Below are 16473 nucleotides of genomic sequence, written 5' to 3'. Positions count from 1 at the left end.
ACTTAGAATTTGCATTTTCACTTTATCTTCAATTTCCTGTACCTTTTGCAGCATTTTAACAGCATTATCTTTTATCTTGTAGTATTACATGTTTACATTTATTTGGAAGGCTTTAATCTTCCATAAGTTCTTTTTTTTGGCAATTCTTTGCCAATACATTTTTGGAAATTGACTTTTAAGCAGCACCTTAGAGCCATTGTTGTGCAAATGTACATGTAAAATCATACATAAATATACATTCTGTTACAATATACATTTGTTTCCATTCAGTAACCTTGGAAGGAACTTGATGGATTCAAACCAGTTTAGTAAGAGGTTTCACATTATGAAAACCCAAGTAAAGTTTGATACTCAACCACTTTCCAGCAGAACTGAATGGAGTTATGGCCCCTATTTGACTTAGCACTTGACCCCTCTATTGCATTTTGTTTCCACTCGCAGCTGCATCATATTAGTAAAGGCATTCATGTCATTGACACATTTTTTGCTGGTTTTTTTTTTTAAAAAAATTATATTTTATGAAGGAAATAATTTAAATATTTTCAGTATTTAACGTTTTTTGTGAACATTTTATCAAACGTTTATTTCATGGAAATACAGCTTGAAGATGTATGTGGTACTAACACAGATATACATAAATATTACTTTAATGATTCTTGCATGAACAGTACCTAAGAAATGAACATCAAACACAAAATTTACATGCAGTCAGTGATGCATATAATATAGGTCACAATGACCACCTTCTGCATTAATGGAGTAGTCTTCATCAAGATGCATCCCCTCACAAAGTTTCACAATTCTAGACAGGATATTATGTACATAACATGCAACAAACCAAGCTGGTCATGACTTAAATGCAAACACCTAGCCTAAGCCAGTAAAATCTTAGATATATGTCACAATGACCTACTTTTGTTGTAAGAGTATGCTAAATGCAAACGCCTAGTCTAAGCCAGTAAAATGTGAGATATATGTGTATTGAAAACACCAAAACATCTGTTAGAATAGCACTTTTATTGCAAAAGTAATTCATCCTTTATGATCCAAAGTACCAATCACACATTTTAGCTACCAGAAATATACCTTCATAATTATCAAGAATTAGAAGACAACCCTAAATGATGAACTGAATTGATGTCCTGGATGTATTTAACGAGTTTCTTGATAATTAATTTGATCTTGATTCATCATAAATTATCTTTTCTTCCAAAATAATCTTCTCCACAGTTTTAGGTATGTACTCTTTACAGTCAACAGGCAGTGGTTTGCTTTTTGGAAGATAAGGTCTTAAGTCCACTCCTCGGTCAACTGGTTTTAAAGATAAAAATTTTAGAAGAGTTTTAAAAACATCATCACTGAATCCCTTTACTTTGCCATTCTCAACTTTTTCATACAATTTGTTATCCAAGCTGGCCCAACACAGGTTACGTCGAGGATTTGCCTCATCGTTCTTCCACAGGTGCAATGTGTTCAGCTGATATGCGAAGAATGAGAAGTTCTGCCCATCTGCTACTATGGTTTGTGTGGTGAATGGGTAGGTAAGCTCTAGAAAAGTGTTGAAACCTAGAAGAAAAAAGGAAGAAAAGTACATGTCAGTAAAGAAGATAATAGTGCAACAATCCAGTCCTGGGAATTGAGAGAGACAGTACTACCTTAGGTTCAGGTCTATTCTAAAACTAAACATTTAGTGGGGAAATTCCCCTCCCCGCTTCTATTTGAAACAAAGAAGAGAATTTTTTCTGAGTGAGGGGTTTAATGAAAACATAAAAGCTGGGTTTGAAAATCCAATCCACAATTTTCCCACAATCGAATGAGTTTAAGAGTGATTTATTTTAGCAATCAGTCTGAATCTTGCAATTGCACAAGAAAATGTTTACCTTCCCAATTTAAAACACACATAGTCCAGAACATCAGGCTGTGTGATTTGATCAGTGCTGAAGATGATCAGTTTCATTTAATGACCAGGAAGTATGGAAAGTTCACAACAGGACAGACTGAAAAGGATCGCAGCTGCTTGGGTCGGATGTGGATTTATTTATCTCTGGAATAAATTTTAACTTTTCAGGCATCATATACTCTGAATCAGTCATTGCTGAGTCAGCCTAAAGCATAATTTGCTATAAGTACCTTGTCAACTAAACACAAAAAGTGGACATGTTATTTTAGCTGACAAATAAATTTTACACAACAGTACTGGTGATTGACTATACAATGACTTATTAATTCTGCAAAAGTGATTACTGACCCCACTTTTTGACCTGGAAAAGTGATTAATGACTCCACTTTTTGAATAGCAGGCCCCAGGTTTTCCATTTATGGAATGAACACCATGTCATGAGATAAAAATAAATACTTGACGAAACCTAGTGAAAGATTAAATATAGGTCATGATGACTTGATTTCACTGTGTGGTACCTGTGGTACTAACGAAGATATACATCAATATTACTTTAATGATTCTTGCATGAACAGTACCTAAGAAATGAACAACAAATACAAAATTTACACAAAGTCAGTGATGTATATAGGTCACAATGACCACCTTCTGCATTAATGTAGTAGTCTTCATCAAGATGCATCTCCTCACCAAGTTTCATGATTCTAGACTGATGTTATGTACATAACATACAACAAACCAAGCTGGTCATGAGCTAAATGCAAACACCTAGTCTAAGCCAGAAAAATGTGCGATATATGTCACAATGACCTACTTTTGTTGTAAGAGTGTGCTACTATAATTAGAGATGCATACAATCTTCTAATTTGATGATTATAGTATAAACTGCACTTGTGAATTAAAGCACAAAATTTATCCAAAGTCTGGCATGTTGTATATCTCACAGTGACCTATATTTGTGATGTACTTCTTAAATAGGATCCCCTCACCAGGCTTTATGATTCCAGGTATACCAGTTTGTATACGAGGTGCATAAAACTAGAGGTAAAATAAAACAAAAAATAACCAAGAATGTACCAATAATATGTACAGAATCGGCCCCCATTAGTCCACTCCAAAGGGGGTAGGTGCTATGAAACCAACCCCAAACTATTGTGTAGGACCCTAGGAAGAAATAAGGGGTTAGATGCAGTTAGGTTGAACACATGTACATTGGATAAGCCAGTACAATAGCAGTCATCAACTTCATACAGGCATGCTACAAATGATCTGCCTGTAAGGACAACAGATTTAAACACCAACAACGCTGTTTTTTCTTGTCTTCGCAAAACAATTAATAAATGAATGCATAGTACTAAAATGGAATCCTTTACATGAGAATGCAAACCAGTTTTATAAATATATGATCTGTGACCTGTAAATGCACTGGTCAATGCAGCTTAATTTGCAAAAAGTAAAATGACAGATAACTCATTTTAATATCCTAAATGTAAGAAAGTTATCTATGAGACTGTTCTCATAAATATATAGTATTAAAGCCCCCTTAGTACACTAGTATCCTCATAGTAACTTAAAACGTGCTGGTATGGACATAGATACCTTTAAATTGTTTGTTTTCTTTTATCATTGCTTCTGGTACTTCAATTATTCAACTTAATTTTATTTCATGGCTAATGAAACAAAACCTATTAGAGATGGATGCATCAGAATGGGCCCTGTTCACTACAACTGGTCTCATATGGCTTTAACCAGAACCAGAACTAGAAGAATTTCTGTTGGAAAACCAATGTTAAGGGATGGGCATTAAGGGACCATGAGTCCTCTAAATCATGATGTGGAATGTCTGAAATACAAGGTCCATCAATACAGGCAATGATATGATGTTTATTGTCAAGTGACATTAATTCAGTCCAAAATTTTGTTGATCAGACCAAATCCATAAAAGACACATCTGGGTCTAAAAAGAATTCACTCCAAAACTATCAGAATATGCTGATAACCAACAATATCCCATTAAACAAATATGGAGCTGATTGACAAGGGTCATAACTCTGTCCAAAATGTAATGCATGAAACAAAACCAATAAAAGGCACATTAGGATTTAAAAAGATCTAAGAGAAAATGTTCTTACTCAAATTCCATCAGAAAATGTTGAATGGTTCAAGAACTGTATTGTGTTATGTATATTTGATTTAATTTCTATTTGATTTCACTTAATTGTTTGTTAGTTTTCATTTTTTTAATTCTACTGTAATGTAACTTTATTTACTGGATTTGACATTGTCCTGACTGTTTTTCTTAAACAACTAGTAAGAGAAACTTTTATCTAATGCTGACTTAGTTACTGACCTTGATTCAGAACCAGTTAAGTAAACAACTTTTTTAAATTTTAAAAAAAATTCTTTCTCAGAGTAAGATTCATAAAGTGAAATCGAGACCATACTTGGAATACGTGACAATGTATCAATTAAGTTTTTGCAGAGGGTTGACCCACATCTGGGCATATGTTTTGCATTGTAGCTAGATTTAATTGATGTTTTGAGAAATAATAGTTATTCTTGTCATAGTGTTTTATGTTGTGACCAGTTTTAGGGCTAATTATTCTGTTTAATTTATTTGGATTACAAGTTTGTTTTCCCTTGAAATACTAGCTCTAAATTGGACGAGGACAGTTATCAAAATTTAACCGAATTCATACATTGGAATATTATTTTCTGTGATTCAACAAAGAATTGTTGACACATCAGTATGATGCTTACCACAGCATACGTCATCACGTTCCATTTTGGATTTCATTAGGATTTGAACTCATTAGGACTTTTTATTACTAGGACTTCTATTTTTAATTCTTGGATTATTCTTGGATTATTTTTGGATTTGATTCATAAAACCGTAAGTTCTTTTTCTCATTTTTCCTGGTTTTTCAAGAGAAATAAACTATTTGTTAAATATTACAAAGCTTATTGTCTTCACTCATGTCTTACTGTTCGAAAGAACCTAAATATGTAACAATTGACTGCAAGCAACATTCCAAATGAAGACAAGAATTTGTTCAACAATGGGCATAACTCAATTCAAAATGGAGCAAAATTACATCAGAATATATTTATTCACTATTGACCTATGCAAATAACATCTCATGTGAAGATATGATGTAATCAAGGCACACAACTCTATCTAAAATGGAGTTTACAAAACAAACCCCATAAGAGCACATCAAAGACAATCTTCATACCAAATAGCATCAGCATAAGTTGAATAGTTCTCGAGCAGTGCCAGTTACAAGCAACATTTCATGTGAAGTGAACTTTCAAGGGTCATAACTATTTAAAGCGGAACTGACAAAACAAAAGGCACATTCAGGTCTATGCACACTTTAAAGTACATTAGAATATGCTGAATGGTAACTAAGCTGGTTAGAAGGATTTACTCAAGGGGCAATTTAAAACTGATGGAAGAAGAGCAATAAGTCTGTGAAAATGGGCTCTGAAAGGAAGACACATTTAAAAGGTACATCTACATCTAAATGGCACCTACAAAATAGCATAAAATTAGGTGTAACAATTGCAGAGCTTTGCTGGTCACAAGAAGTCTACATGGATGGACTGATTGACGGACAGAGGAAAAAGGTGATTATAGGCCTTAGAGTATTTTGTCCAAATCAAATAACATTATTCAAGGCAGTAATTTTGCATTTGTCTGCACTATTATGACAAATCCTTGCTGAAAATTTAGCATAAGGTTCCCTCACTTACAAGATGGGTACTTTGTATGGCTCAAATGAAAAATACTATAAAATGGGATTATTTATTCTATGGCACTTTGGTGTCAACTTTTTGTACAATTTATTATGAATTTTACTGCTGCAGTCAATTATGCAGAAAAATTCATGTGACCCAATGAATTTGGAACATTGATTTTTATACACTGTAACCTGTAATACTGTTACTTTAGTTAAGTGCTGAATATTTTTGTAAGATGAGGAATTTTATTGTTCCCAGTCATTTCCAAACATTTTGGGAACTATATTCAGGATAATGTACATGAAAGTGGTGCATATGCATACATAATATCATGCAAGTTTTCCTCCACTGTTTGAGTCACATTTCAAATTTCTGATTATGATTGATGACAAACCGTTTATGTACATAACAGTGTCAAAACTGAGGTATTGGCAGAATGGAAGTAATATCAACTCAATTATGATACATATTGCAAACCAATGAGCTCTTTTCGAAATTTCTCCATTTTATTGACAGACACCTTCAATGAAATAATGAAGTTTATTACAAACTGATTTATACATGGCATATCGCAAAAACTGTCTAAATGTCCAACCATAAGGATGCCACATGACCTACTGGTTTCACAAGCTGTATCTTTATGTAATGCTTTATATATTGCTGTGAAATGACTAGCATGCAGCCCATTCAAATGTAAAATAAATAATTATAGACTGACATCTTTAGGTGGGACATGGGGATTCCTAACTTCTATTACCTACCCTGGCAATGTATTGATATGTTGTTGTTGTTGTTGTAGGGTTTAACGCCATTTTTCAGCACGCGATAGGCTATACATGGCGGCCAGTATTAATGGTGGAGAACAACCCAGGAAAACCCCAGAAAGAACCACCGACCCACAAGAAGCTACTGGCAAGCTTTCTCACATACCCACATAGGCTGAATCTGAGACTCGAACCCACGCAGACAGAGGTGGGATGGCAGTGATCCATAACAGAGCGCTTTAGACCACTCGGGGCCCATATTGATAATAAGGATATGTTGCTTTGTTGCTGATTTCCAGATTAACTATGTATCAAATTACTGTAAAATTAAATTATACCATTTAATATCATAATATATTTCGTTTAGTTAATGTGGTATGTTTGCCAAATTCAGTTTTGGAGTAATATGAAAATACCATAGTCGTAAATATGAATATTTAATTTAAGAATAAAGGGTCTTATGCTTAATGTAAAGTGTCCACGTAAAAATTATATGACATTCCAGACAAAAGTGCATGAGAAAAGGACCTAAATGGAAACTTTACCAAAGCATGGAAGATGAAAAGACAGACAGGGGAAACATTATAAGCATTTTCATCATTTGTGTCAGGATAAATTTGTTGGCAAATTCAGCATCATTGCTAAAATAACAAAACTGTTATTCAGGTGAAAACTTTGTAATTTACAGTACCTTGATAGTGTGCTTGAGACACATTCCAAATAAAACTTGTCATTAGTCCATAACCTATCAAAGCCTCTCTGTAATGCTGGTCTCCATAGCATTTCTTCAAGTACATCAGTTCTGAATCATTTGAAAACAAGATGGAAAGCAGGCCAAACTCACACGGGTCTCCCAGATTAAAACCTACAAATAGATACAAGACTAATCTCAATAAAGCAGATAATGTGAAAAATGTACTAAATTGTACCTTTCAATCTGTAAATCAAAAACAGTGGTAACTTGCTGTACAATGCCATAATATAAATGCATATCTTATGATAAATACAACTTGAGTTACATTTTTAATTCTTGAATCATTTATAATGTATTTTCAAGTTGTCACAATTGTATAAATCCTTTTATTTATTAAATACATGTACTTGGTTTTATTTTTGTGTACAATGATACCTGAAGGTGATTTATGTATATTATACAATATTTCAAAATAGTGAGTTCGGTTCATCCTATGCCGCACGTGCGAAGTGCTTTCAATGGGAAAAACCGAATGCTTCCAACACACAGACAATGTATGATGACTTTGATTTAAATGCCTCACTGTAAGATTAAATCTTCACATTATGGAACGTCTTGTCAGTGATCGGTCTACTTTAAGGACTTGCACATCTTCAGCTGCAGAGGTATGTGAATTAATCATTTCTTGTGTATAAGTTATAACTACTGTACTACCACATTTATTTTTGCATGTTTGCTTTGAAACTTCGGTTTACATAGTATAATGCAAATATTTTCTATTCTTGTCTGTGACTTAGCAAGGGATTTATATTAGCAATATAAAGTTGCATTTTTAAGAAATGTTTAGTACCATATGATTCTTGTCAGGCACGGTTAGGTTTACTTCTGAACCTGTTTGTTTGTTTTGTAATTATTGTGCTGATAATGTAATCTGTATAACTTTAATACCGTATATAACGTCATTAGGTTTTATTGTATATGCCTGTGTCATGCATAGGACATGGTGTCAGATGTATTTTCAGCTGACTTGAGTGACCAGAGTGACTGGAGCGATCCGAGTTATCGGAGTGATCGGAGTCGATGTGGTGCCAGCTGCTGAGTTAACCATGGAAGTCAACCATAGCAGCTATGAATCCGAACCATAGCAGCCATAGAGCTAAATAAATGATGTCGCTGGTTGAGTAGCAGGTGATCAGCCCTTGCTGACCGAGATTGGTGGGCGCTAATTGCTTGATTGACCAACCTGGAATATTTAAGGCTTGATTGGCAGTGTGACTGGTAGCCGAGTGTGCTGGTGATGGAGTGTGTAACTCCATACGTGTAATCTTTTAGCTGTGGGCCTGTAAAGATAATTTTTATATCTGTCCCTTTTGTCTATATTATTTCACTATTTTACTATATGAGTAAAATACTACATTTGTTTTACTATTTGAGTAAAACACATCAATCTTTTCCTTGTGAAATCACTTTGAATCATTCAACCCTTGTCCATGTACTGTGTAAGGTCATTTAATTGTATTTTCATTATTATTAAGTCCATGCATTTTACGTTAATTGATCCAATTTTTGGATAATATACATGCCCATATTAATCATAATTAATTGCTCATTCAAGGCGTTCTTTACTAAATCCATTATCTTGTTACACATGTTACTGACTAATGTATTTTGGAATTTAAAAGTACAACCATAACAAACCAGCCTTGTTTTGAATTTCTTTCCATGTATCCAGTCTTAAAATGCAGGTCACAATTACACATGATAGTAACTGATTAGTACTTGGCAGCTGCCAAGATTACTATACAATGGAACATACATACACACATACACACTCTCACTGGAATGGGGAGGGTCAGCAAATCTTTTCCATAAAAGATTATCAAACTGTCACAATATGCATTAGTTTTATTGACAATTTACTGGGGAATTTTCTAAAGTATTATAACTTAAACTGGTATTAAAAGTCCAAAATTAAGTAATGTAATGTGCACAAACTAATTAGAATATACAAGAGGAAATGAACATCACAAGAGAGTAAAACTGCAAAAACAAATAGAAAACTGACTCATTCTTATTCACAAAGTAAAACTTTATAAAGCACTTACACAATCTATGTACATGTATAGCAAAAACCAGCAAATGAAATAGTTATGTGTAAATTAAGAATAATATGTTTGAATAAGAGCTAAGTGTTTACATTAGATGGAATAATAAAGCCATTAAGTTTCTAGCATGTCAGCACAGATGCACACAACAACTTTCAACATACATCGTACATGTAGCTGACAAGCAACTAGCTTCTAATTTTAAGACTTGAGAGAATAAAACAAATTTCCATTTAATTTAACCTGCAACATCTGGTGCTTATTTCACCCCTGTCTTCTTTCTTTCTCTCTCTTCTCTCTCTCTATAGATATATATGGTAGCCAACAGGCCTCAAACCCTCGGTGACTTAGGAGCTTGCCTATCCTTGCATGCAAAGCCAGCTTCAACAGACTGGGCAGAAGAGATCAACTGAGTGATCGAGTGTCCATGAAGGTGAATCTGCAAACACTTTGTGGAGAGAGTAGGGCATGACAAGGTACTGAAGACGTCATGGCCATCCAATGCAGCGGAAGTAGTCCCCAGCCATGATGAATCTTCGTACCACTGAGTTCCAACTACCAAAGCCAAGAGAGTGAGGCTGTCTCTGTACAAAGGCTGTTTCACTTTAATCTCCTTCACGCAAAAGTTAAATGTTGTACACCTATCATACATCATCATCACACTCATCGTTTCTTACCTGCACCTACCAAAGTCCTAAGGCGATGGGCAACTGGCAACACAACAGGTGGAGATGACCACTGGGAGTTGTAGTCAGAGACCTGCACATAGGCGGCCCTTGGACAAGTGGTTGCTCTGCTCTGTACCCAGGGCAGCAGAACAGTTCAGCAGCATCCAGGGTGACTGAGCAGACCTTTTCAGGACAGTGCTGCTCACCCTGCATAGGGAGGGGCCTAAAAAATAGCCTGCCCTTCAAAATCTGGCAAAGCTTGCATCAATATCTGCAGTCGAAACTATCAAAGAAAAGTACTTCTTATTGGAGCATGGAACATCCATACTCTTATAGACAAAGAGAACATAGCAAGACCTCACAGGAGAATGGCTCTAGTTGCAGCCTTGACATTGCAGTCTTGAGTGAAATCAGGTTCACAGAGGAGGGTTCTCTGACTGAGCTAGCAAGCGGCTACACCTTCTTCTGGAAAGGAAAAGCCCAAAACGAAGACAGGATCCACGGAGTTGGCCTGGCTATCAAATCAGGTCTTCTGAAGCAGCTTCTGGACCTGCCTGTTGATATCAATGCATAGCTGCCAACCCTCCAGGCTTGCAATTAGTGAAAATAGGGATAAAAAATAGTGAATTTTGACATAAATTCATGAAGCTATCTTCAAGTCCAGGAATATTTGTTGGAACAAATGTTTATTATGGTCTCCAGCTGATAAAGGTAGATTGTGTTTAACAAGAAAACTCACAAACAATGTTTCAGCGTTGGTAGCTTGCAGGTCTTCAGTCAATGGCTTAAAATAATCCAGAGCTGAAATCTGCTGCGAGTTCTTAATTTTCCCAACCTTTATGCGCTTTTTGCTACCAATGTGCTTCCTCAAATCATCTCTGCCTCCCTAATATCTTGACTAGCAGTACCGGACCATTTTGGCAACTGCCGATATCACAACTAGAGCTTACTTGGAAATCGGTTATTTTATTAAAGATTTAAAATAATTGAGAATTGGGGAATTCGTGATTTTTTTGCATGCAGCGTGAATCTGTTAATTGCTGGAAAAGTCACGAAATTCATGCCAAAATCGTAAGGGTTGGCAACTATGTCAATGAGAGGCTAATGAAACTGCGACTACCTATCAGCCACAAACGCCACGCAACAATCATCAGTGCCTATGCCCCTACCCTCTCAAGCCCAGCAGACACCATTGTGCAGTTCTACACGGACCTCAGCTCTGTACTTAGCTCAGTTCCAGCTGATGACAAAATCATACTACTAGGGGACTTCAACACCCGTGTTGGCTGCGATTAAGGTCGATGGAAAAGTGTGCTTGGAAAACATGGTGTCGGCAAGATGAACAACAACAGCCTGCTCCTACTCAGCAAATGCTCAGAATTTAACCTCCAAATAACAAACTCAATGTTCAGAATGGCGAACAAACACAAGAACACCTGGATGCACCCCAGATCTCGCCAGTGGCACTTAATCGACTATGTAAAATTCTGTCAGTGTGATGCCCAGGAAGTCCTCATCACCAAGGCCATGTGAGGAGCAGAATGCTGGACAGACCACAGATTTGTCCGAACAACCCTAAAGGTGCACATTGCCCCACATCACCCAAGGCATCCTAAGTTTGTGCACACAGCCTTCAACATTGTCGTACTCCAGCAGCCTTCCACCCAGCTCAATTTCCAGAAGAGCCTAGATGACACCAACGGACCTATACGTGAAAATGCCTCAGAGAAATGGAACAAGCTCAGGCACATGATAAGAGAAACAGCTATGACGACTCTGGGCCCCAAGAAGCAAACCCGTCAAGACTGGTACAACAATAACAATGGTGCCATTGAAGATCTGCTTGCCAGAAAGAACAAAGCATTCATGGACTGGCAGAATGACACAAACTCCATCCCCAAAAAAGACTGCTTCAAATCCTATCAAGGCTCAGAGAGAAATCCGCAAGATGCATGACCATTGGTGGGAAAGGAAAGCTGATGAAGTGCAATGCTGTGCCAACACTAACAACTCCAAAGAGTTCTACAATGCCATCAAGTCGATCTTCAGCCTTCAAAGTCTGGTTCTGCCCCCTTGCTTGCTGCAGATGGCAGTACACTAATAAAGGACAAGGTTGGTATTAAGGACAGATAGAAAGAACACATTAACCAGCTCATAAACCTGCCCTTGTCGGTCAGTCAATCTGTTCTTGACCAAATACCCCAACAGCCAAAGCATGAGGTACAAAGACAATATCAAGACGCACATCAAATGGACAGACCTTCAACCCCACCAGCTCAAGCTCGCTGTCTCAGACAGAAGCCACTGGCGAGCCCTGACCAGAAAAGCCTGTTCCACTTTCGAGGTTGACCGCCACCAGCATCTTGCTGCAGCTCATGAGACATCACAGATCTGTACCCCAGCCTCCCCCAACCATATATTTTGTACCAGTGACAACTGGTATGGTTAGATGTATTTATCTATTTGCCTGTGAATTAAAACATATCTGAAGAAAAAAGTTCATCTTTGAGAAAAGATATGAGTTACTTCTCCTTTCTTTAGGGTCAGGGGTTATTCAATATTCAAAATATGTCAGTAAAGGCAGATGAATTTTCAGCTCAAGGGTCACAACAAATAGCCATATATGGCTTCTTTTGATTTTATGTTTACGCAGGCTTTTCACATAAGCTGAATGTCTTTTGATTCTGGCAATCCACATATTGTTTTTAAATCCTGAATAAATAAGATCGGTGTAAATTTAAAGTCAGTGATGATTTCATTTATAGGATGGATGAATGTGCACAATACTGTGTAGATCATAAATTTGGGAGACAATAATGTATACCTTTAAATATGATTTTTATGTAAAGTGCACATAAAACTATCTTGACAAAATAATAATAATAATAATATTTTGTGCAAGGTATTTGTTTAAAAATCAAGTTTAAAAGGCTAACCTGCATACAGTGGTCATCTCAGTGCAATGGTCAGTTTTTACTTTCTCCATGAGTGGCTGCTAATGACTAACAGGTTTTAATATATATATATATATATATAAAATGCAATTCACCATAAAATCATTCTTAGAGTGACCATTGGTACATGAATGTATTTCATATTAACATAATGAACAAGGTTAAGACTGGTATTTTCAAAATTTATTATAGTGCTTAAGAAACAAAAAAAACAATTGGAGTAAAAGGTAGTGCAAAATCAGTAGCAGAATTCAAAGTGTCTAAATGTGCAGTCTTCTACTAACAACTTATGCCCTGACAGGAAGACATTATTACTTCTTAAGAATGAGTGGTACCAATGATGTCACACTAAGAATGGTAACTCTAGATGTCTTTACTCAAACTGAGTTGTGTTTTCCAAACAGGGTAGGCAGCAGCTCTTCAAAATCAGACTTAAACAACTAATTTAATTTACACCTGATGAACTGCATGTATTTAATATAATACTTTCAATGCTATTTTTATCACAAGTTTTACTTTATAAAATTTGACAAAACGTGACACTTAAACTGACACAAAAGTTTAAACTAACAAGGGGAAACTTCTGTTATGCCTGCAATAATAAATCCTATACAGATAGGTCTTTTGATGGTCTCTGTGTAGTGCAGGTAGTATTATTCATATTTGATACTGACAGCCCCTGTCCCTGTTCAGCGTTGATCTGTGCTTCTCGTGGGTTGGTGGTTTATTACGGGGTTTCCCTGTGTTCTTCCTCCACCATTAATACTGGCTGCCATGTATAGCCTATCTTGTGCTGAAAAATGGATTTATACCCTATAACAACAACACTTCATGTGATAGATAGGTCCAAAATATCTTTTTTATCCAACTTAACCTTTGGGTGAGCTAGAATCTGCCTTAGCATCCAGTACGGTTTAAAACACACAATAATTTTTGTGCCATTGAAAACACACTTCAGGCATTCTGAATTCCCCTTTATATAGTGTAGGATGGTGCTACCTTTCCAATCTATTTTCCCTGTTATTGGTCTACTCTTCTTGGTATTGTCATTAGGACTAGCATTCAGCCTGTTACGGGTCTACTCTTCTTGGTATTGTCATTAGGACTAGCATTCAGCCTGTTACGGGTCTACTCTTCTTGGTATTGTCATTAGGACTAGTGTTCAGCCTGTTATTGGTCTACTCTTCTTTGTATTGTCATTAGGACTAGCGTCCAGCCTGTTACGGGTCTACTCTTCTTGGTATTGTCATTAGGACTAGTGTTCAGCCTGTTATGGGTCTACTCTTCTTTGTAGTGTCATTAGGACTAGCGTTCAGCCTGTTATTGGTCTACTCTTCTTGGTATTGTCATTAGGACTAGCATTCAGCCCGTTATTGGTCTACTCTTCTTGGTATTGTCATTAGGACTAGCATTCAGCCCGTTATTGGTCTACTCTTCCTGGTATTGTCATTAGGACTAGCATTCAGCCCGTTATTGGTCTACTCTTCTTTGTATTGTCATTAGGACTAGTGTTCAGCCTGTTATTGGTCTACTCTTCTTTGTATTGTCATTAGGACTAGCGTCCAGCCTGTTACGGGTCTACTCTTCTTGGTATTGTCATTAGGACTAGTGTTCAGCCTGTTATGGGTCTACTCTTCTTTGTAGTGTCATTAGGACTAGCGTTCAGCCTGTTATTGGTCTACTCTTCTTGGTATTGTCATTAGGACTAGCGTTCAGCCTGTTATGGGTCTACTCTTCTTGGTATTGTCATTAGGACTAGCATTCAGCCCGTTATTGGTCTACTCTTCTTGGTATTGTCATTAGGACTAGCATTCAGCCCGTTATTGGTCTACTCTTCCTGGTATTGTCATTAGGACTAGCATTCAGCCTGTTATTGGTCTACTCTTCTTGGTATTGTCATTAGGACTAGCATTCAGCCCGTTATTGGTCTACTCTTCCTGGTATTGTCATTAGGACTAGCATTCAGCCTGTTATTGGTCTACTCTTCTTGGTATTGTCATTAGGACTAGCATTCAGCCCGTTATTGGTCTACTCTTCTTGGTATTGTCATTAGGACTAGCATTCAGCCCGTTATTGGTCTACTCTTCCTGGTATTGTCATTAGGACTAGCATTCAGCCTGTTATTGGTCTACTCTTCTTGGTATTGTCATTAGGACTAGCATTCAGCCCGTTATTGGTCTACTCTTCTTGGTATTGTCATTAGGACTAGCGTTCAGCCTGTTATTGGTCTACTCTTCCTGGTATTGTCATTAGGACTAGCGTTCAGCCTGTTATTGGTCTACTCTTCCTGGTATTGTCATTAGGACTAGCATTCAGCCCGTTATTGGTCTACTCTTCTTGGTATTGTCATTAGGACTAGCATTCAGCCCGTTATTGGTCTACTCTTCTTGGTATTGTCATTAGGACTAGCATTCAGCCCGTTATTGGTCTACTCTTCCTGGTATTGTCATTAGGACTAGCGTTCAGCCTGTTATTGGTCTACTCTTCTTGGTATTGTCATTAAGACTAGCGTTCAGCCTGTTACGGGTCTACTCTTCTTGGTATTGTCATTAGGACTAGTGTTCAGCCTGTTACGGGTCTACTCTTCTTGGTATTGTCATTAGGACTAGCATTCAGCCTGTTACGGGTCTACTCTTCTTGGTATTGTCATTAGGACTAGCGTCCAGCCTGTTACGGGTCTACTCTTCTTGGTATTGTCATTAGGACTAGTGTTCAGCCTGATATGGGTCTACTCTTCTTTGTAGTGTCATTAGGACTAGCGTTCAGCCCGTTATTGGTCTACTCTTCTTGGTATTGTCATTAGGACTAGCATTCAGCCCGTTATTGGTCTACTCTTCCTGGTATTGTCATTAGGACTAGCGTTCAGCCTGTTATTGGTCTACTCTTCTTGGTATTGTCATTAGGACTAGCATTCAGCCCGTTATTGGTCTACTCTTCTTGGTATTGTCATTAGGACTAGCATTCAGCCCGTTATTGGTCTACTCTTCTTGGTATTGTCATTAGGACTAGCATTCAGCCCGTTATTGGTCTACTCTTCTTGGTATTGTCATTAGGACTAGCATTCAGCCCGTTATTGGTCTACTCTTCCTGGTATTGTCATTAGGACTAGCGTTCAGCCCGTTATTGGTCTACTCTTCTTGGTATTGTCATTAGGACTAGCATTCAGCCCGTTATTGGTCTACTCTTCTTGGTATTGTCATTAGGACTAGCGTTCAGCCTGTTATTGGTCTACTCTTCTTGGTATTGTCATTAGGACTAGCATTCAGCCTATCATTGGTCTACTCTTCTTGGTATTGTCATTAGGACTAGCGTTCAGCCTATCATTGGTCTACTCTTCTTGGTATTGTCATTAGGACTAGTGTTCAGCCTATCATTGGTCTACTCTTCTTGGTATTGTCATTAAGACTAGCGTTCAACCTGTTATGGGTCTACTCTTCTTGGTATTGTCATTAGGACTAGTGTTCAGCCTATCATTGGTCTATTCTTCTTTGTATTGTCATTAGGACTAGCGTTCAGCCTGTTATTGGTCCACTCTTCTTGGTATTGTCATTAGGACTAGCGTTCAGCCTGTTATGGGTCTACTCTTCTTTGTATTGTCATTAAGACTAGCGTTCAGCCTGTTACGGGTCTACTCTTCTTGGTAT

The 16473-nt window shown here is 37.1% G+C and overlaps 1 protein-coding gene across 1 annotated transcript in view; it reads right to left on the bottom strand.

Moving 5' to 3' along the window:
• Positions 1-1000: 1000 nt before the first annotated feature.
• Positions 1001-16473, bottom strand: part of LOC149800629 (large ribosomal subunit protein mL65-like) — a 31884-nt gene continuing 16411 nt past the window's right edge. The window contains exons 3-4 of the mRNA XM_089954626.1: positions 7100-7273; positions 1001-1566 (exon numbers count right to left, since the gene is read on the bottom strand). Coding sequence (XP_089810752.1) covers positions 1172-1566; positions 7100-7273 — 569 coding nt within the window. The 3' untranslated portion in view covers positions 1001-1171. The remainder of the gene's footprint in view (positions 1567-7099; positions 7274-16473) is intronic.

The sequence above is a fragment of the Sinohyriopsis cumingii genome, chromosome 4 (genome assembly GCF_028554795.1).
Source record: "Sinohyriopsis cumingii isolate HCF-2022 chromosome 4, ASM2855479v2, whole genome shotgun sequence".
Classification (NCBI taxonomy): domain Eukaryota; kingdom Metazoa; phylum Mollusca; class Bivalvia; order Unionida; family Unionidae; genus Sinohyriopsis; species Sinohyriopsis cumingii.
This window is presented reverse-complemented; position numbering and strand designations above follow the sequence as displayed.